This window comes from Hemitrygon akajei, chromosome 12 (assembly GCF_048418815.1).
Source record: "Hemitrygon akajei chromosome 12, sHemAka1.3, whole genome shotgun sequence".
Classification (NCBI taxonomy): domain Eukaryota; kingdom Metazoa; phylum Chordata; class Chondrichthyes; order Myliobatiformes; family Dasyatidae; genus Hemitrygon; species Hemitrygon akajei.
Genome location: NC_133135.1, coordinates 114,649,390 through 114,670,332, shown reverse-complemented (window position 1 = coordinate 114,670,332; position 20,943 = coordinate 114,649,390). Strand labels below are relative to the sequence as shown.

Genomic DNA, 20,943 nt, shown 5'->3' with positions numbered 1-20,943 from the left:
CAGCAAATCTATAGAAAAGTAACAATAACAGGATCAATGAAAGATCAACCAGAGTGCCGAAGACAACAAACTGTGCAAATGCAAATATAAATAAATAGCAATAAATAACTGGAACATGAAATAACCGCAGCGGCTGCTGATGGATCTCTGGAGCCCTCACTGCTCCCCTGTGCAATCCAACAGACTGAAGGCCAAGGGAGAACACGGCGCAAAGGTAAACTCGTGCATCAATTAACATGAAACAGGTTCAGGAGTTGCCATTTGGCCCCTCACGCTGATTCTGGCCTTCACTCAGAACATGCCTGATCTTTTACCTCAGTGCCACTTTCCATCATGACTAAGCCCATAAATATGTCTTTTGAAAATAGAAACCTTGTGTAGAAAATTCCAAAGATTCACTGCACTCTGGGTGAGGAAATTTCTCCTCGTCTCAGTCCTCCTGAGGTGACCTGGGATTTTGAGTCTGTGACCCCTGGTACCACACCCAGCTGGAGGAAACATTATTCCTGCCCCAACCATGTCAATATCCTGTGAGAGTGTGTCTCTCATATTTCTCTAATTCTGAGACAGGCCCAGTGCGATCTGTCTCAGTCAAACCACCACTTATTTCTCTAATTCTGAGACAGGCCCAGTGTGATCTGTCTCAGTCAAACCACCACTTATTTCACTAATTTTGATACAAGCCCAGTGTGATCATTGGTTGTGGGAGCATCTTAATGGATGGTAAGTTATCCTCTGTTGTTCAAGAGCCTGATGGTCGAGGGGTAGTAACTGATCCTGAACCTGATGGTGTGAGTCCAGGGGCTCTTGTGCCTTCTACCTGATAGCAGCAGCAAGAAGAGAGCCTGCCCTGGGTGTTGAGCATCTGTGATGATGGATGCTGCTTTGTTACGACAGTGTTTCATGTAGATGTGCTCTATGTTTGGGTGGACTCCACCCGTGATGTACCGGGCCGAATCCAAAACCTTGTGTAGGTTCACCAGGAGGGCAATGAACTACTTTATTCATCGTGCTTTCGATGTGAACTTGTGTTCATGAAGTTGGTTACAGTTCTTTCAGACCAGCAGCTTTGACGTCAAGAACATCAGGCAGTGGACAGCATGAAATATCCTGCAGAAGGACTGGATGGGCACAGTGGAGTAGTTCCCTGAGCAGACATTCCAGATCATCAGGCAGAATGCCTCATCACCAGATCTCACCAACCGCACCCAGACCTTACCTGGCCGGCAGCGAGAGGGGCCCTCCCAGTCTGATCCTTGCTGCATGCCCAGAGATCACTCCCACAGCGCGTTGCCCCGAGATTACTGCAGTGGAGGGGGAGATAGTCACTCACCTCTTTGCGGACTGTGGGTTGGCGAAGATATGTGGAGAAAGATGCAAGGGCCTGTGACACAGCAGCTGTGTGACAGAAGGATCACTGATCTTCAGGTAAAGGCATTGCATGGTTTATCCTTGTGAATATTTTATGGTGAATAAAGTTTATTTTGATATATATGAACTTCTGGGCTCTGTCCAGTATTGTGGAAATTGGCCTTCATTGCAGCTGGGACAGGCATGGGTAAAGTCAGAAAGTTTATTCAGTACTCCACAAAGAAATAACGTTTTCTACCCTGATACATAGGATGTCCAGTCCTGTGTTTTTTCCTGCAGCCACAGGTCGGTCATCACCACTGCATCTGTCTCCTCACAGTACAGTATTCTCTCCACATCCTCAGTTTCATGGCATGAACTAATTTAAAATTTGCTTTCAATATTAACTTAACTACTGTTTTACACCCTAGTCTGACTCTCATGAACCTCGAGAAAAATCAGAAAGTGCTGTTGGACGAACTCAACGGGTCAGGCAGCATCTGTGGAGGGAAATGGACAATCGACATTTCTGGTTGAGACAGACCACATGAAGGATCTCAACCCGGCAAAGTCGATTGTATATTTCCCTGCAACGATGCTGCCTGACCTGCTCAGTTCCACCAGCAGATTCCAGCATCTGTGCACATCCATCATATCCTGAGACTGCAGCGCGTGTAGTGGACACTCGCGGTACTGCAGGGGATCAGCAGCTCCCCGAAAGTGAATTTGTTCTGAATCAGGAAGTGCTGGGAGTTGCATGGCTTCGAAAAGACAGGCCGAGAATTGGACCGAGGAGGTAATTTGTCCCATCTGCCTGGATTTCTTCACCGACCCGATCATACTGGAGTGCGGGCACAACTTCTGTCGCTCTTGTGTCACACGATGTTGGGCAACGGAGAAGAGAAACGCCTGCCCGGACTGTAGAGAGGTATTTGCTGACGGCACCCTCAGGGTCAATCGGGTTTTAGCAAATCTGGCTGAAAAAGCTCGAAATCTAAACCTGAATCCGAAAGGGAAGAAAAGTAAACGTCAGTGCGAAGAACATGAGGAAGAACTGAAGCTGTTTTGTGAAACGGACAAGACACTGATCTGTCTGATTTGTAGAGATGCGCAGGAACACAGAGAGCACCGCTTCATGCCGATTAAAGAAGCTGTTAAAACCTACATGGTAAAAACTAACGCTAGTTTAATACTTAACCCGTTTCCTTTGTCCTACATACCATCACATGAGCGTCCAAACCGAACACATCATTCTCTGCAACTTCCGCCATCTCCAACGGGATTCTACCATCTATCCCGTCTCACAGCCCATCCCACACCCAACAACTCTCCGATCTCTGAAGGTATCGCTCTCTACGCACTGATCTCCCGCCTGGCACTGATACCTGCAAGCGGGACAAATTCTACACCTAACTCCTCCACTTTCTCCCTCGTCACCATCCAGTGCCCCAAACAGCCCCATTTCCTCCCGTTTCTTCCTTCGTCGATTGTTCTACTCGTATTAGATTCCTTCTTCTTCAGCTCTTTGCCTCTTCCACCTGTCCCCTGTCAGCTTCTCACTTCATCACCCTCCCCCACGTTGTCTCATCAATCACCTGTCAGTTGGTTCTCATCCCCAACATTTTCATTCTGGCTTCTGTCCCATTCCCTCCCAGTCCTAATGAAGGGTCTCATCCTGAAACACCAACTGTTTATTTCCCCTGAATAAATGCTGCCTGACTCACTGAGTTCCTCTGGCATTTTGTGGGATAATCGGGTTTGATCGCCTGTTTCCTTTGTTGCATCTTTGTTTCTCTTTCCTTCCCTCTCTGACTCCCAGGATCAGCTCAAATCGTCCTTTGACTCACTCACAAAGAAGAAATCAGACTTCCAGGAAAATGAGCAGCAACAGAAAGAGAAGATTTCCAGAGTTCAGGTGAGGCTTCCTGAGCGGAATTTCTGATATTACTGTATAGTTTTGTTCCCTTTAATGCAGAGTAGCAGAGTATCACAGCTCTAGTGACCTGGGTCCAATCCTGAACTCTGGTGCTATCTGTGTGGAGTTTGCATGTTCTCCCTCTGTGACCATGACAGTTTCAGGCACATCCCAAGGACATGCTGGATGAATTGTTAATTACAATTAACCCTGTGAAGGTGGGGAAGGTATGTGAATCAGGCAGGAGTTAATGGGTCAATGAGGAAGAATAGGTTTCAGGAAAATGTGAGGGTATGGGGTTCACAGGAATGTTCTGAGAACTAGCATGGACTTTAATGGACCGAATGGTCAACCTAATGTCATCAGGAAATACAACATAGCAATACAGTAAATTAACCTTTACCTTTCATTCGACAGGAACAGTCACACAGCCTTCAGTCCCACATCACATCTCAGTTTGTGGAACTGCGCCAGATTATCACTGAGAAAGAGCAGAGCTTACTCAGGGATCTCAGGGAGGAAGAGGAGAGGATTTTAAGTTCAATGGAGAAAAATCTTCGAGAGATTCAAGGGAAAGTAAAGTTTATTCAGGAGGAAATCTCAAAGTTAAAGGAACAGATGGATCAAAAAGACAATGTGATATTTCTCAAGGTGAGGGATTATATTTCAATTTGTTTCTGTCAAATGGCACTAAATAAACAGTGGTATATTTGAAATAAACCCAGCACAGCGGCCAATTCTAACAAATGGATTGCCGCTGCTGGCGACCTCGCACGTATTGTTAGACTTGTATGATGCACTCCCAATCACTCCAATAATGACGTTCCAAAATGTCGAAGATATGTATTTGATCATTTATTATCAACATGTAATCTTGAAGCGATGAAACTTAAGCATAATAAATCATAAATTAAGCTGCAACTAAGCGGACAACAAAAGGTAGGATATCTGTCCACCCCCAGCTCAAAACAGCCCAGAACAAAGTACAAATATGAAACATATTGCCTTCACTATTACCATGCCCCACTCACATGACTAGTTGCCATAATAAACATGCAACACAGAACAGATGCATGGCTCCTACACACAGAAATTAAAGATGGTAGTGAAATGTTTCTCACCAGACAATTGATGCAACTATTCATGATTGATGTTGCTCTACAACTTCTGTACATCCCAGGACAAAATGCAATCTACTCTGAAATTACTTACTCTGATCATAGCACAGAGCTGCTTAATTATCACATTCAATATCCTCTAAAACTCCCATCAACACGCAGTTCCAGTCACAGGCTGTGAGTGTGTCTGGTGCGGTGAGTGTGAGGGTCTCTCTGTTAATCAGTGAGAACAAAGTATGTAACTCCTATATCAGATTTATCCTATCCATCCGGTTTACATCAGATTAGGGAAGCCTTCACTGTCTCTTTACTTTTCCTGATAAGCTTTCCATGGGATTATAGTCCATTCTCCATCATAAACAGGCCATTCATTCCATCCTCTCCCATCAATTTCTCTGCTCACAAACCACCTCTCACCTATTCACTACACCCAGAAAAAGTGCCCCAAACTCCATGGTCCTTCATATGTTTATCCAGTTTTCCCATTACATTCAATCTCTGCTGTTCCGCTTCAGCCACTCCTGTGGAAGTGAGTGTGGCATCCTATTCACTAAATTTCTTATGGGATTTATTAAAATCCATCTGGAATTCCATCTCCCCAAAGATGAAAATGCACAACCAGTCCTCTCTTTCCTGTAAGTTTTATCCCCTAAGTAATGATCTAACTTTCAGAAACATTTTTTGTAATTTACCCCGTGGTTCTGTATTGTTCATGTGTGTGAGTCACTGCGGGAGTGGGAAGTTTCAACACCTTGTAATGATTTGGAAGAAATTCAGGATATGGATGGTAAGTCCAAGTCTAATTTGATTTGTGTTTTTATTTATTTCAGGAGGAAGCTTGTCAGAACAGGAGGTAGGACATGCTCTTTACTGAAACCTTGTATGGATTTGTAAAATAGATGAAAATTGCAGTTTATAACCAGCAGTTTAATATTTGCAGGATTGATGATGATGTCCAGGAATTGTCAGTGACAGATGAGGCCCCACTGGCTGAAAAATTTGATCACCCCTATTTGTTGAACACAGTGCTGAGAGAAACACTTGATGCCATTAATCGAGGTAAAACTTACAAAGTTTCATTTCTCCTTGTTCAATTAAGTTCTAATTTGAAGCAAGGATTGGCTGTAATAATGGACTGAAGGGTCACTGAAGTTTATTCCACGTGAACCCCACCGACTGGGAGGCATCACTGGCACATGGTCAGCTGGAGATGTCAGAACTCTGAACACACCAGCACAGGGCCCCAATACAATTAATACACGGGACAGGCAAATGAACCAGTGTGTCTTGATCCCTGGCACACTGCACTAACACGCCAAGACATGAGTTTGAATCCCACCACAGGAGCTGGGAAATTAATACTGATTTGATGGCATTGTAGGGAATAAAAGCAGGTATCATTGTGGTGACTGGGATTGTCAGAAAAATACACAAGTCCTTCATGTGCCTGTGAGTGCAGACTTTGATTGACGCAGGTCTTCCCCATCTTTGGATCTGCAACTCTCACTGTTGTTAAAGAGAAAAAAGGGGAACAGTAGTGATAGGGGACTCAGTTGTCAGGGGAACAGACAGGAGAATCTGTGGACATGAACGTGACACCAAAATGGTATGTTGCCTCCAAGGTGCCATGGTCAGGGATGTATCAGATCTCACCCACAGCATTTTAGAGAGGGAGAGAAAACAGCCAGGTAACTTGGTACATATTGGTACCAATGACATAGGAAGTAAAAGGAAATAGGTCCTGAAAATAGAGTTAAGAGAGCTCAGTAGAAAGCTGAGAAACAGTACCTCTAGGGTTGTAATTTCTGGATTGCGGCCTGTACCACACACCAGGAAGGGTAGAAGCAGGATGATTTGGCAGATTAATGCATGGCTGAGAAGCTGGTGCAGGGGGCAGGGCTTCAGGTTCTTGGATCATTGGGATCTCTTCTGGGGGAGGTATGACCTGTTCAAAGGTGACGGGTTGCACCTGAACCTGAGAGGGACCAATATTCTTGCAGAAACGTTTGTTAGAGCTGTTACGGAGGGTTTAAGCTGATTTGGCAGGTGGGTGTAACTGGAGCGAAGGGACTAGATAGGACTGATGGTAAAAATAAACAAAGATAGCATGCAAACAGACTGTCAGGAAGGGCAGGTAGATACAAAGACAAAATTGCAGCCAGCAGGGTGCGTATCAGTGCATTAGGGATGCAGAATCAAAAAGGGTAGCAAATACAGTATTAAAAATGTTATACCTCAATACACAGGGTATAAGAAATAAGGTGAATAATCTTGTTGCTTGATTGCAGATTGTTGGGGATGAAGTTTTGTCCATCACTGAATCATGGCTGAGGAATGGTTGTGGTAGGAAGTTGAATGTTTAGGACTACACAATTTATCAGTGGTATAAGAAGTTAGGCAGACGGGGTGGCGTGGCTCTGCTGGTAAATCAGTAGAAAGTTGTGACATAGGATTGGAAGATGTTGAATCTTTGTGGGTTGAGTTAAGAAACTGCGAAGGTGAAAAGGACTCTGATGGCAGTTCTATACAGGCATCCCAACAGTAGCTTGGATGTGGACCACAGATTACAACTGGAAACAGAAAAGGCCGATCAAAAAGACAATGTTATGATCGTCATGGGAGATTTCAACATGCAGGTCAATTGGGAAAATCAGGTTGGTCATGGATTTCAAGAGAGTGAATTTGTTGAATGCTATGTGTTGGCTTTTTAGAGTGGTTTGTTGTTGAGCCTACTCAGGGATCAGCTCGACTTGATTAGGTGTTATGTATTGAACTGGAGGTGATTAGGAAACTTAAGGAAAAATAACCCTTAGGAGGCAGTAATCACAACATGATTGAGTTCAACTTGAAATTTGATAAGGAGGAAGTAAAATGTGACATTGTAACATTTCAATGGGGTAAAAGAAATTACAGTGGTATGAGAGAGGAGTTGGCCAAAGCAAATGGAAGGCGATGCTGGCAGTGATGAGAGCACAGCAGAAATGGTGTCGGTTTCTGGGAAAATGAGGAAGGTGCAGGATAGCTGTATTCCCAAAATAACTAAATACTCAAATGGAAAAATAGTTCAACTGTGACAGACAAGGGAAGACAGACAGGCTAGTGTAAAAGCAAAAGAGGGGATACACCAAAGCAAAAAATAGTAGGAAAACAGAGGATTGGGAAGCTTTAAATACTTACAGAGAGCAATTAAAATAATCATTGAGAGGAGAAAAATTAAATTTGAAAGCAAGCTAGCAAACAATATCAAAGTGGATAGTAAAAGTTTTTTTTCCCAAGTATGTAAAGAAAATAAAAGAGATGAGAGTGGAGACAGCACCGCTAGAAAATGAGGCTGGATTTATAATAACGGTGGACAAAGAGATGGCAGATGAACATTTTGCATTAGTCTTCACTGTGGAACACACTAGCACTGTGGCAGATGTTGAAGGGTGTGAGGGAAGAGAAGTGAGTGCAGTTACTGTTACAAGGGAGAAAGTGCTCAAAAAGCTGAAAGACCTAAAGGTACATAAGTCACCCGACCAGATGAACTGCACCCTAGTGTTCTGAAAGAGGTAACAGTAGAGATTGTGGAGGCATTTGAAATCATCTTTCAAAAAAATCATTTGACTCTGGCATGGTTCCAGAGGACTGGAAGATTGCAAATGTTACTGCACTCTTTTAGTAACGAGGAAGGCAGCAGCAAGGAAATTATAGACCACTTAGCTTCACCTCTGTGGTTGGGAAGATGTAGGAGTCAATTGTTAAGTATGAGCATATGGAATACTTGGTGACACAGGACAAGATAGGACAAAGTCAGTATGGTTTTGTCTTGCCTGACAAACCTGTTGGAATTCTTTGAGGAGTTACAAGTAGGATGGATAAAGGGGGTGCAGTAGATGTTATATATTTGGACTTTCAGAAGGCCTATGACAAGGTGCCACACACGAGGCCACTTACTAAGTTAAGAGCTCATGGTATTACAGAAAAGTTATTGGCATGGTTAGACCATTGATTGATTCGTAGGAGGCAGTGAGTAGGGATAAAAGGATCTTTTCCTGGTTGGCTGTCCAGTGACTAGTGGTGTTCCACAGGGGTCAGTGTTGGGACCACTTCTTTTAATGTATACCACTGATTTAGATAATGGAATAGATGGCTTTGTTGCAAAGTTTGCAGATGATACGAAGGTTGGTGGAGGGGCAGATAGTGTTAAGGAAAGAGGTAGGCTGCGGAGGAGTTGGATGAGGAGAATGGGCAAGAAAGTGGCAAATGAAATACAATGTTGGAAAATGCATGATCATGCACTTTGGTAGGAGAAATAATGTGCAGATTATTTTTTTTAATTGTGGAGAAAATACGAAGATCTGAGATGCAAATGCACTTGGGAGACCTTCTGTGGAAATCCTAAAGGGTAACTTGCAGGTAGAGTCAGTAATGAGGAAGGAAAATGCAATGTCAGTATTTAATTCAAGAGCAGGAATGTGATGCTGAGGCTTTATAAGGCACTGGTGAGGCCTCACCTTGAGTATTGTGAACATTTTAAGGCTCTTCATCTAAGAAAAGATGAGCTGGGATTGCAGAGGGTTCAGAGAAGGTTCACAAGGATGATTCTGGGAATTAAAGGGTTATCATACAAGGAATGTTTGAGGGCTCTGAGTTTGTACTTGCTGGAATTTACAAAGATGAGGGGGGATCTCATTGAAGCCTTTTGAATGTTGAAAGGCCAAGACAGAGTAGATGTGGAAAGGATGTTTCCCATTGTGTGGGAGTCTAGGACAAGAGTGCACAACCTCAAGATAGAGGGACATCCATTTAAAACAGATGCGGAGAAATTTCTTAAGCCAGACGGTGGTGAATTTGTGAAATTTATTACTATAGGCATCTGTGAAGGCCAGGTCATAGGGTCTATTTAAGGCAGGGCTTGATAGACATGGCATCAAAGGTTATGGGGAGAAGACCAGGGAGGAGGAGGGAGAAAAGGATCAGCCATGATTGAATGGTGGAGCAAACTTGATGGGCAAAATGGCCTAATTCTGCTCCTATGCCTTATGGTCTTATGGGTTTATGGTTATCAAACCACCACATTGAACCAATGTGAGACTGAGCCTGGACACACCAACCAGCACTGACATCGGTTAAGATTTCATCTCAGGAGAAGCACACACAGCATAACCAGCCTGGTAAAGCTCCTCACTCATAATTAGAAAATAGAAAAGGGAAAGTAAGGTAGTGCAAGACAGGTCCAGATATTTGGAAGGTACTGCCCAGATCCGGGTCAGGATCTGTTCTGCAGTCTTATCACAGTTGGAAAGAAGCTGTTCCCAAATCTGGCCGTATGAATCTTCATGCTCCTGAACCTTCTCCCAGAGGGAAGTGGGACAAAAAGTGTGTTGGCTGGGTGGGTCGTGTCCTTGATTATCCTGGCAGCACTGCTCCGACAGCGTGTGGTGTAAAGTGAGTCCAAGGATGGAAGATTGGTCTGTGTGATGTGCTGGGCTAGGTTCACGATCTTCTGCAGCTTCTTCCGGACTTGGACAGGACAACTTCCATACCAGGTTGTGATGCACCCTAGAAGAATGCTTTCTACAGTGCACCTATAAAAATTAGTGAGGATTTTGGGGAGGATGAGGTAGCCGTGTTTGACAAGGGAAGTCAAAGACATCATAAAAGCAAAAGAGAGGGCATACAATAGACCAAAAATTAACAGGAAGTTGGAGTATCAAAAAGATTTTGATAATCAACAGAAAGCAATTACAAAACCATAAGGAGAGAAAATAAGATATGAGGGAAAGCTTGCCTACAATACTGAAGAGAACACAAAAATGTAAAGAGTAAAAGAGAGGTGAGAGTGGATATTGGATCCCTAGAAAATGACACTGGAGAGGAGAAATCTGAAATAAAGACATGGCAGAGGTACTTATTTAGTATTTTGTGTCAATCCTCACTGTAGAGGATACCAGCTGTATGTCAGAAATGTGAGAGTGTCAGGGGATAGAAATGAATGCTGTTGCTATTTACTAAGGAGAAAGTGCATGGGAAGATCAAAGATCTTAAGGTACCTGGACCAGATGGATTTACACCCCAGTTAGTCGGAAAGAGTTAGCTGAATAGAAAATGGGGGCTTTAGTAATAATCTTTCAAGAATCGCTAGGTCATTCAAGACGACCAGAAATTGCAAAGATCACTTCACTTCTTAAGAAGGCAGAGCAGCTGGGGAAAGAAAATTACAGTGTGTTTGTCTGGATGTGGTGTGCTTGGTGTGTTAGTCTGGATGTGGTGTGTTTGGTGTGTTAGTCTGGATGTGGTGTGTTAGTCTGGATGTGGTGTGTTAGTCTGGATGTGATGTGTTTGGTGTGTTAGTCTGGATGTGGTGTGTTAGTCTGGATGTGGTGTGTTAGTCTGGATGTGGTGTGTTAGTCTGGATGTGGTGTGCTTGGTGTGTTAGTCTGGATGTGGTGTGTTTGGTGTGTTAGTCTGGATGTGGTGTGTTTGGTGTGTTAGTCTGGATAGATAGATAGATAGATAGATACTTTATTCATCCCCATGGGGAAATTCAACTTTTTCCAATGTCCCATACACTTGTTGTAGCAAAACTAATTACATACAATACTTAACTCAGTAAAAAAATATGATATGCATCTAAATCACTATCTCAAAAAGCATTAATAATAGCTTTTAAAAAGTTCTTAAGTCCTGGCGGTAGAATTGTAAAGCCTAATGGCATTGGGGAGTATTGACCTCTTCATCCTGTCTGAGGAGCATTGCATTGATAGTAACCTGTCGCTGAAACTGCTTCTCTGTCTCTGGATGGTGCTATGTAGAGGATGTTCAGAGTTATCCATAATTGACCGTAGCCTACTCAGCGCCCTTCGCTCAGCTACCGATGTTAAACCCTCCAGTACTTTGCCCACGACAGAGCCCGCCTTCCTTACCAGCTTATTAAGACGTGAGGCATCCCTCTTCTTAATGCTTCCTCCCCAACACGCCACCACAAAGAAGAGGGCGCTCTCCACAACTGACCTATAGAACATCTTCAGCATCTCACTACAGACATTGAATGACGCCAACCTTCTTAGGAAGTACAGTCGACTCTGTGCCTTCCTGCACAAGGCATCTGTGTTGGCAGTCCAGTCTAGCTTCTCGTCTAACTGTACTCCCAGATACTTGTAGGTCTGGGTCTTGTAGATGTGGTGTGTTTGGTGTGTTAGTCTGGATGTGGTGTGTTTGGTGTGTTAGTCTGGATGTGGTGTGTTTGGTGTGTTAGTCTGGATGTGGTGTGCTTGGGAAGATGTTGGAATCCAGTATTAAGGATGAGCTTTTGGGTACATGGAGGACAAAATAAAATAGGGCAAAGACAGCATGCCTTCCCTTAAGGGGAAATCTTGCCTGACAAATCCGTTGGAATTCTTCAAGGAACACAAAGCCAAGATAGACAAAGAATGATTTGGATGACAGAATTGTTGCCTTTGTGGCCGGGTTTGAAGATGATATGAAGATAGGTGAAGGGACAAGTTGTGTTGTAGAAGCTCGGAATCTGGGGAAGGACAGAGACAGATCAGGAAAATGGGCAAATAAGTGATAGATGGATTATCGAATAGGGAAGTCATGCATGCACTTTGGTAGAAGGAATAAAGGCATAGATGATTTTGTAAACCGGGAGAAGATTCAAAAATCAGAGGTGCAAAGGGACTTGGGTGTCCTTCTGCAGGATTCCCTAAAGGTTAACTTGCAGTTTGTGTCAGTGGTAAGATCGGCAAACTCACTGTTAGCATTCATTCTGAGAAGATTAGAATACAAGAACAAGGATGTAAATCTGAGCTTTTATTAGGCATTAGTCAGAACACACGTGGAGTATTGTGAGCAGTTTTGGGTCCCTTCTATCGGAAAAGATGTACTGGCATTGGAAAGGGTCCAGGAGGTTCACAAGAATAATTCCAGGAATGAAAGAGTTAACATATGAGGAGTGTTTGATTGTTCTGGGCCTGTACTTACTGGGGTTTAGAAGAATGGCTGATTTATTATCCCTCTCAACCCTATTCTCCCGCCTCCTCCCCATAACTTTTGATGCCCTGACTAATCAAGAAGTTTACCTGTTAACTTCTGGTTTAAAAATCAAACACGAGAAAATCTGCAGATGCTGGTAATCCAGCAGCACAGGTCCTGATGAAGAGTCTCGGCCTGATCTCCCTGAAACCTATCTGGAGAGAGTTGATGTCTGGAGGATGTGGATAGGTCGAGGATTAGATGGCACAGCCTCCGACTGGAGGATGTTCATTTAGAACAGAAACGAGGAGGAATTCCTTTAGCCATAGAATAGTAAATCTGCCACAGGCAGCTGTGGAGGACAAATAATTGAGTATATTTAAAGCAGATCAACACACACAAAATGCTGGAGGATCTCAGCAGGCCAGGAAGCATCTATGGAAAAGAGTAAACAGCCGACGGCTCGGGCTGAAACACTTCATCAGGACCTGTTTTGCTTAAGGGTCTCTGCATTTTCATCCCCTTTCCTAATGAGGGGCTGTGGGCAATGGGATTGTGAGAAAGGGATACTCACCCCCCATCTTTGTCCCCCTCCACCTTCTCATTATGTATACACACTCAGTTCACCCACAGGCTTTCCACCCCTCCCCCACCTGGTTCTGGTTCAATCTGCCATTCATCCCTTCCCTACTGGTTCCCATTATCACCCTCGTTACTGTCTCAAACCTTCACATTTAACACTCCCGAACGTTAACATTGAACGAAGGGCCTGTTTCTGTGCTGAGGGGTCAAGGGTCAGGGGTCAGTCTGTTTAGGATTCTCAGCACCGGGGGTGGGGGTGGGGTTGGGGGTTCTTAGCCATTCAGTTCACAGATCCATCGTCGTACAGCATAGAAATTTGCCCTTTGACCCATCACCTCTGTGCTGACCCATTTACCCATCTACATTCATCTCTTTGGACAGGATTAGGCTAGTATCCTTCTGTGCCTTGCCTATTGAAATGTCTGTCCACGTGTCTCTTAAACACAGAGGATTGGATGCCTGTGACCTGCAGAGGTTGGTGCTGGGGCTGGGGTCATTGGTCATTTATAGTAATGATTTGGATGAGAATGTCGGTGACAGTTCGTAGGTTTATGGGTAACACTAAAATTCATGGTACAGTACACCGGGCTCTAGATCAACTGTACAGTTGGGTACAGTGACAATGTTTTAAAATACATCTTGCCAGGTACGTGCATAAGAAATCTGGAAAGGAATAATGGGCAAACGGGACTAGCTCAGTAAAGCAAGCTGGTCGGCACAAACAAGTTGAGCTGAAGAAACTCTGTGTCCTCCAGTTTAAATCCATTCACTTACCCCTTCCCATCTTAATCCACCCCCTTCCACACTCATGTCTGCTGTATATCTCTCCTATTTATTTCCATTCTTGAGGGATGATGTCGACCTGAAACACAGATTCTCTATCTCTCTCCACACATGCTACCTGACCCGCTCGGTTCCTCCAGTTCCCTGGGGCTACGCTGCCCGTGTCTCCCCCCTATCCCTGGGGCCATGCTGCCCGAGTCTCCCCCCGATCCCAGGGGCCACATTGCCCGAGTCTCCCCACGATCCCCGGGGCCACGTTGCCTGAGTCTCCCCCCGATCCCCGGGACTGCGCTGCCCGAGTCTCCCCCCGATCCCCGGGGCTACGCTGCCTGAGTCTCCCCCCGATCCCTGGGGCTACGCTGCCTGAGTCTCCCCCCGATCCCCGGAGCCATGCTGCCTGAGTCTCCCCCCGATCCCTGGGGCTACGCTGCCTGAGACACCCCCCTATCCCCAGGGCCGCGCTGCCCGAGTCTCCCCCCGATCCCCGGGGACTCTCTAATTCTCTGTTTCTCCCCCCAGTCTCTGTCACCCTGGATGTGGAAACGCTGAATCCGTGTCTCGAGGTGTCTGAGGATCGGAAGAGTGTGAGATGTACTGGGAACTGGAGGGATCTCCCTGACACCGGGAAGAGATTCACAGACTGGCCTTGTGTGCTGGGATCAGAGGGATTCACATCAGGGAGACATTACTGGGAGGTGGAGGTAGCACGGAATCAGGAGTGGTGTCTGGGAGTCGCCACAGAGTCTGTGGAGAGGAAGGGAGGGGTCAGACTGAGCCCGGAGACCGGATTCTGGGTCATCGGGCGGGATGATGACGTGTTACATCAGAACTGTGATGAGTTTGGTGTTCTCCACTCCCCTGAGTCCCGTCTCCCTGCTGGTCCCATCCCCGGGAGGGTGGGAGTTTATCTCAGTTATGAGTCCGGGACAGTTTCATTTTACAATGCGGAGACCAAGTCCCATCTCCACAACTTCAATGGGAATAAATTCATGGAGAAAATTTATCCCTTCTTCGCGCCTTGGGATGAAAACCAGTGGCTGAGAATCTGCTCCGGATCCCCTCTGGGTCTGTAAACGAAGCGGGTCCTGGCACTGGCATCAGGGGTAATGTCCCTGTAAATATAAATCTGCACAGAGTGAAATAAATTTGAGATGAGAATTATTGATCCATTAATTTTAACTTGTTCACTACATCTGTCAACAGAACGGAAACACTGTGGATTCAGCAGCAGCCGCGGGGCAGCGGGTCCTGAGCTCCCCCGGGTCCTAAAGTCCACCCGCACTGAGACACGTGAAGTGGGACAAGTGGGGGTGGTGCTGACCGGAAAAGGGGGGGGGGGTCAGGGTGAATCTTGGTTAGACCATAAGACATAGGAACAGAATTAGGCCATTCAGCCCATCGACTCCGCTCCACCATTCCATCATGGCTAATCCTGGATCCTACTCAATCCCATACAACTGCATTCTCGCCATATCCTCTGATGGTCTGATCGATCAGGAAATGATCAACTTCCGCCTTAAATATACCCAGAGACTTGGCTTCCACTGCAGTCTCTGGCAGAGGATTCCACAGGTTCACTGCTCTCTGGATAAAAATATTCATCCATACCTCTGTTCAAAAATATCTCCTCTCAATGTTGAGGCTGTGCCCTCCAGTCTGGATACCTCCACCATATGAAACAAACTCTCCACATCCACCCTACCTAGTCCTTTCAACACTCGGTAGGTTTCAATGAGATCCCCCTTCCTTTCTGAGATAAAGAATCCAAAACATTGACAATACTCCAAGTATGGCCAGAGTTGTGTCTTATAAAGGCTCAGCATTATCTCCTTGCTAAAATATAAATACAGGGTCATCAGATCCGAATGTAAACATCGGGGTAATCAGATCCGAATGTGAACAGCCGGATCATCAGATCCAAATGTAAACAGCAGGATCATCAGATCGGAATGTGAACAACAGGATCATCAGATCAGAATGTGAACAGCAGGATCATCAGATCGAAAGGTGAACAGCCGGATCATCAGATCCGAACGCGAACAGCAGCGTCATCAGATCCGAACGCGAACAGCAGGATCATCAGATCCGAATGCGAACAGCAGCGTCATCAGATCCGAACGCGAACAGCAGGATCATCAGATCCGAACGCGAACAGCAGGATCATCAGATCCGAACGTGAACAGCAGCGTCATCAGATCCGAACGTGAACAGCAGCGTCATCAGATCCGAAAGAGAACAGCAGGATCATCAGATCCGAACGTGAACAGCAGCGTCATCAGATCCGAACGTGAACAGCAGGATCATCAGATCCGAACGTGAACAGCAGGATCATCAGATCCGAACGTGAACAGCAACGTCATCAGATCCGAACGCGAACAGCAGGCTCATCAGATCCGAACGCGAACAGCAGGCTCATCAGATCCGAACGCGAACAGCAGCGTCATCAGATCCGAACGCGAACAGCAGCGTCATCAGATCCGAACGCGAACAGCAGCGTCATTAGATCCGAACGCGAACAGCAGGATCATCAGATCCGAACGCGAACAGCAGCGTCATCAGATCCGAACGCGAACAGCAGCGTCATCAGATCCGAACGTGAACAGCAGGATCATCAGATCCGAACGTGAACAGCAGCGTCATCAGATCCGAACGTGAACATCTGGATCATCAGATCCGAACGTGAACAGCAGCGTCATCAGATCCGAACGTGAACAGCAGGATCATCAGATCCGAACGTGAACATCCAGATCATCAGATCCGAACGTGAACAGCAGCGTCATCAGATCCGAACGAGAACAGCAGGATCATCAGATCCGAACGCGAACAGCAGGATCATCAGATCCGAACGCGAACAGCAGCGTCATCAGATCCGAACGCGAACAGCAGCGTCATCAGATCCGAACGCGAACAGCAGGATCACAGATCGGAATGTGAACAGCCGGATCATCAGATCCGAATGTTAACAGCAGCGTCATCAGATCCAAATGTGAACAGCCGGATCATCAGATCCAAATGTGAACAGCCGGATCATCAGATCCAAATGTGAACAGCCGGATCATCAGATCCAAATGTGAACAGCAGGATCATCAGATCCAAATGTAAACAGCAGGATCATCAGATCCAAATGTAAACAGCGCGATCATCCGAATGTATGTGGGATCCAGGTTCAGGTCAATGGGACAAGACAGAGTTTTGTTTGTGCAGACTAGATAGGCCAAAGGGCCTGTTTCTGTGCTGTAGTGTTCTATGACTCCCTAAATAGGAGCAGGAGTAGGGAGCAGACTGGCACAACAGTTAATACACCTGCCTCATAGCTTCAGAGGCCTGGGTTCAATTACATCCTCGGCTGCTGTGTGATTCCATGTTTTCTCTGTGGCCAGACATTACCCACTGGTGCTCTGGTTTCTTCCCACACTCCAAGGACATGCTGCCATGTGAGTTTAATTAGCCACAGGAAGTGAATCCCAGTGTAGGGATGCCCGCATGAGAACTGGGTTGGGGATGGATTTAATAGGAATGCCAGAGGGAAAGGATAAATGGAATGAGCGTAAATGGGTCCTTGGATGGTCAGAGCGGACACGGTGGGCCATAGTGCCTGTTTCCGTGCTTCATGACCCTATAAACATGCTTCCTCAAAACCTACTTCACCTTGCAATATCAAATATGATCCTGTCCTTGGCCTCAACTCCACCTTCCTGCCTGTTTTCTATAACCGTAATTTTTTAGGCTTTCAGGGAATTAATCTTAGCATTAAGATGTTTAATGAGTAAGGAGTTCTAGAGATTCACAACCTTAAAAATTCTTTTGCCTCCCTGCCTAAATGCCCTATCCTGTGACTGTGTCCTCTAATTCTAGAGTCCCCCACTAGATAAAACCGCATGCTTCCTGTCAAGTTCCCAGAGACTCTTATATATTTCAATAAAATCTCCTGAGCTCCAGAGAGCTTGGCAGCAATCTGCTTATTTTTCCTTCATTAGTCTCTTCATACCTGGATTCAATTGAGTGAACCTTCTTTAAACTTTTCTCCAAGGCAATTATTCTTTCCTTAAATAAGGAGGCAATGTAGAATGTTGCACTCAGATGAGACCTTTCAAATCTCTTACTATCTTTCCTTCCAGTTAGTCCTGATGAAGGGTCTCAGCCCGAAACGTCGACAGTGCTTCTCCCTATAGGTGCTGCCTGGCCTGTTGTGTTCCACCAGCATTTTGTATGTGTTGATGAGATCTGAGCCCTGTGCAGCAGTAGCCACATTCTACTACCCATCAATTCCACACCCCTTGTAATAAAGGCCAACATCCTATTTGCCTTTGTAAACTACAATTTATTCACTAACTAGATTACAGCCTCACACTGAATACTGAGGCCCTTTTCCATCGGGATCAATGTTAAAATAAGAGGCTGACCATTTAAGGCTTTGGATGAGAGACATCACCTTTGTAATTCTCCATTCAAGAGGGCTCAGTCACCGAGCATTTACAAGGGAGGGGCTGAAAGATTTTTGGATGGGAAGGAAATCAATAGCTATAAGATTAGTGCAGTAAAGTGAGGTAAATATAAGATTTGATCTTACTGAATGATGGAGCATGTACAAGGAGCTGAATGGATTACTCCTTCGATTGTTTCTTATTTACAGGCACCTCTGGAAATTCAGCAGACAGGTTGGGAATGATAGAGGTGAGTATGATAGATAGATAGATAGATAGATACTTTATTCATCCCCATGGGGAAATTCAACTTTTTTTCCAATGTCCCATACACTTGTTGTAGCAAAACTAATTACATACAATACTTAACTCAGTAAAAAAATATGATATGCATCTAAATCACTATCTCAAAAAGCATTAATAATAGCTTTTAAAAAGTTCTTAAGTCCTGGCGGTTGAATTGTAAAGCCTAATGGCATTGGGGAGTATTGACCTCTTCATCCTGTCTGAGGAGCATTGCATCGATAGTAACCTGTCGCTGAAACTGCTTCTCTGTCTCTGGATGGTGCTATGTAGAGGATGTTCAGAGTTTTCCATAATTGACCGTAGCCTACTCAGCGCCCTTCGCTCAGCTACCGATGTTAAACCCTCCAGTACTTTGCCCACGACAGAGCCCGCCTTCCTTACCAGCTTATTAAGACGTGAGGCGTCCCTCTTCTTAATGCTTCCTCCCCAACACGCCACCACAAAGAAGAGGGCGCTCTCCACAACTGACCTATAGAACATCTTCAGCATCTCACTACAGACATTGAATGACGCCAACCTTCTAAGGAAGTACAGTCGACTCTGTGCCTTCCTGCACAAGGCATCTGTGTTGGCAGTCCAGTCTAGCTTCTCATCTAACTGTATTCCCAGATACTTGTAGGTCTTAACCTGCTCCACACATTCTCCATTAATGATCACTGGCTCCATATGAGGCCTAGATCTCCTAAAGTCCACCACCATCTCCTTGGTCTTGGTGATATTGAGACGCAGGTAGGTTGAGTTGCACCATATCACAAAGTCCTGTATCAGTTTCCTATACTCCTCCTCCTGTCCATTCCTGACACCCCCCACTATGGCCGTGTCATCAGCGAACTTCTACACATGGCAGGACTCCGAGTTATATTGGAAGTCTGATGTGTACAGGGTGAACAGGACTGGAGAGAGTTGCTTGCACCTTTCTGTTAGATGTTGACAGCTTGCATTTCAGGCACGAAAGCAGCAGCTGGTAAATTAAACCTGCTCCCGGTACCTTTTGGCAACTTATCAAAATAAAACTGTTGCAGAATCCAAACCTCTAAACAGAATTCAGCCCAGAAAATTAATTGAACAGAATATTGAGTTAAATTATTCAATCTTTGAAAATGCCTGCGTTGTTGCTTTTAGTACTACACAAGCTATTCAAAATACCTTTTGAATGTAAAGCACACTTTTGAATGGCAAAATAACCTGCTTATCAGCTGCCAAATAATGTTGTGATTGTGAAGGATTCATACGCACCGGATGAGGCTTCTAATCTTTCCAGTCTGCTAATCAGCCAGTCCAAAGAACCAGAAAACTGGGCACAGTTTTTGCGATTTTCTCTAATTCAGGCAGCTAAAACCAAACAATTAACAATTACTTACAAGTTTATGCTCCATTACACATGTGCAACACTTTTTCCCATATATTTTTCACTTAAACTCCCCTTCACAGTAGAATTTTGGAGACTAGCCTACAAAATATTTACAACAAGCGGCATTTCACATACAATACAACATTGATCAAGGATAATCTTACATTTATAGTGATCAGGACATAATAATGTTGAATTATTTCATGATGACAGTATAATACAATCTGACAATTGAGAAACTGGGGAATATCTGCAATGTTCTGTGTTCTGAATTAATATTAGATTAAGCAGCATTTGACAAGGTTCCACACAGTAGGCTTGTTCAGAAAGTCAGAAGGCATGGGATCCAGGGAAGTTTGGCCAGGTGGATTCAGAATTGGCTTGCCTGCAGAAAGCAGAGGTACAATCCGAAGTACATTCAGATTGGAGGGTGGTGACTAGTGGTGTCCCACAAGGATTGGTTCTGGGACCTCTACTTTTCGTGATTTTTAGTAATGACCCGAATGTGGGGGTAGAAGGGTGGGTTGGCAAGTTTGCAGACGACACAAAGGTTGGTGGTATTGTGGATAGTGTAGAGGATTGTCAAAGATTGCAGAGAGATATTGATAGGATATTAACATCTGCCAGACGATGCTGAGGATATTCTACGAGGCTGTGGTGGCCAGTGCTATCATGTTTGCTGTTGTGTGCTGGGGCAGCAGTCTGAGGGTAGCAGACACCAACAGAATCAACAAACTCATTCATAAGGCCAATGATTTTGTGGGGGTGTGTGGTGAACTAGATATACCTGTCTGACTGCTCCTGTGGCTCCTCCCACAGACCCTGCTGACTGCTCCTGTGGCTCCTCCCACAGACCCCTGTATAAAGGCGACTGTGGGCTGCTGCTCTCCCTCATTTTCCCCAGGATGTAGTGCTGTTTATTCTTCCAGTCAATAAAAGCCGATATCTCGCTTCCTAAGTCTCAGCGTGAGTTATTGATGGTGCATCAGGGTGGAACTGGACTCTCTGATGGTGGTGTCTGAAAAGAGGATGCTGTCCAAGTTGCATGCCATCTTGGACAATGTCTCCCATCCACTCCATAATGTACTGGTTAGGCACAGGAGTACATTCAGCCAGAGACTCATTCCACCAAGATGTAACACTGAGTGTCATAGG

The 20,943-nt window shown here is 45.1% G+C and overlaps 1 protein-coding gene across 1 annotated transcript; it reads left to right on the top strand.

The window, feature by feature from the left end:
* Positions 1 to 2,091: 2,091 nt before the first annotated feature.
* Positions 2,092 to 14,886, top strand: LOC140736619 (zinc-binding protein A33-like). The gene is made up of 6 exons (XM_073062438.1): positions 2,092 to 2,518; positions 3,170 to 3,265; positions 3,683 to 3,916; positions 5,214 to 5,236; positions 5,324 to 5,442; positions 14,227 to 14,886. Exons 1-6 carry the CDS (start codon positions 2,108 to 2,110, stop codon positions 14,778 to 14,780), a joined length of 1,437 nt encoding a protein of 478 aa, XP_072918539.1. The 5' UTR covers positions 2,092 to 2,107; the 3' UTR covers positions 14,781 to 14,886.
* The last annotated feature ends 6,057 nt before the right edge of the window (positions 14,887 to 20,943 follow it).

What these genes read in the sequence shown, in the direction of transcription:
- LOC140736619 (XM_073062438.1), top strand. Translation starts at nt 2,108, where the DNA reads ATGGCTTCGAAAAGACAGGCCGAGAATTGGACCGAGGAGGTAATTTGT. An exon ending in GAAGCTTGTCAGAACAGGAG is followed by an intron (nt 5,237 to 5,323) that starts GTAGGACATGCT and finishes TAATATTTGCAG; the next exon opens with GATTGATGATGATGTCCAGG. An exon ending in ACTTGATGCCATTAATCGAG is followed by an intron (nt 5,443 to 14,226) that starts GTAAAACTTACA and finishes TTCTCCCCCCAG; the next exon opens with TCTCTGTCACCCTGGATGTG.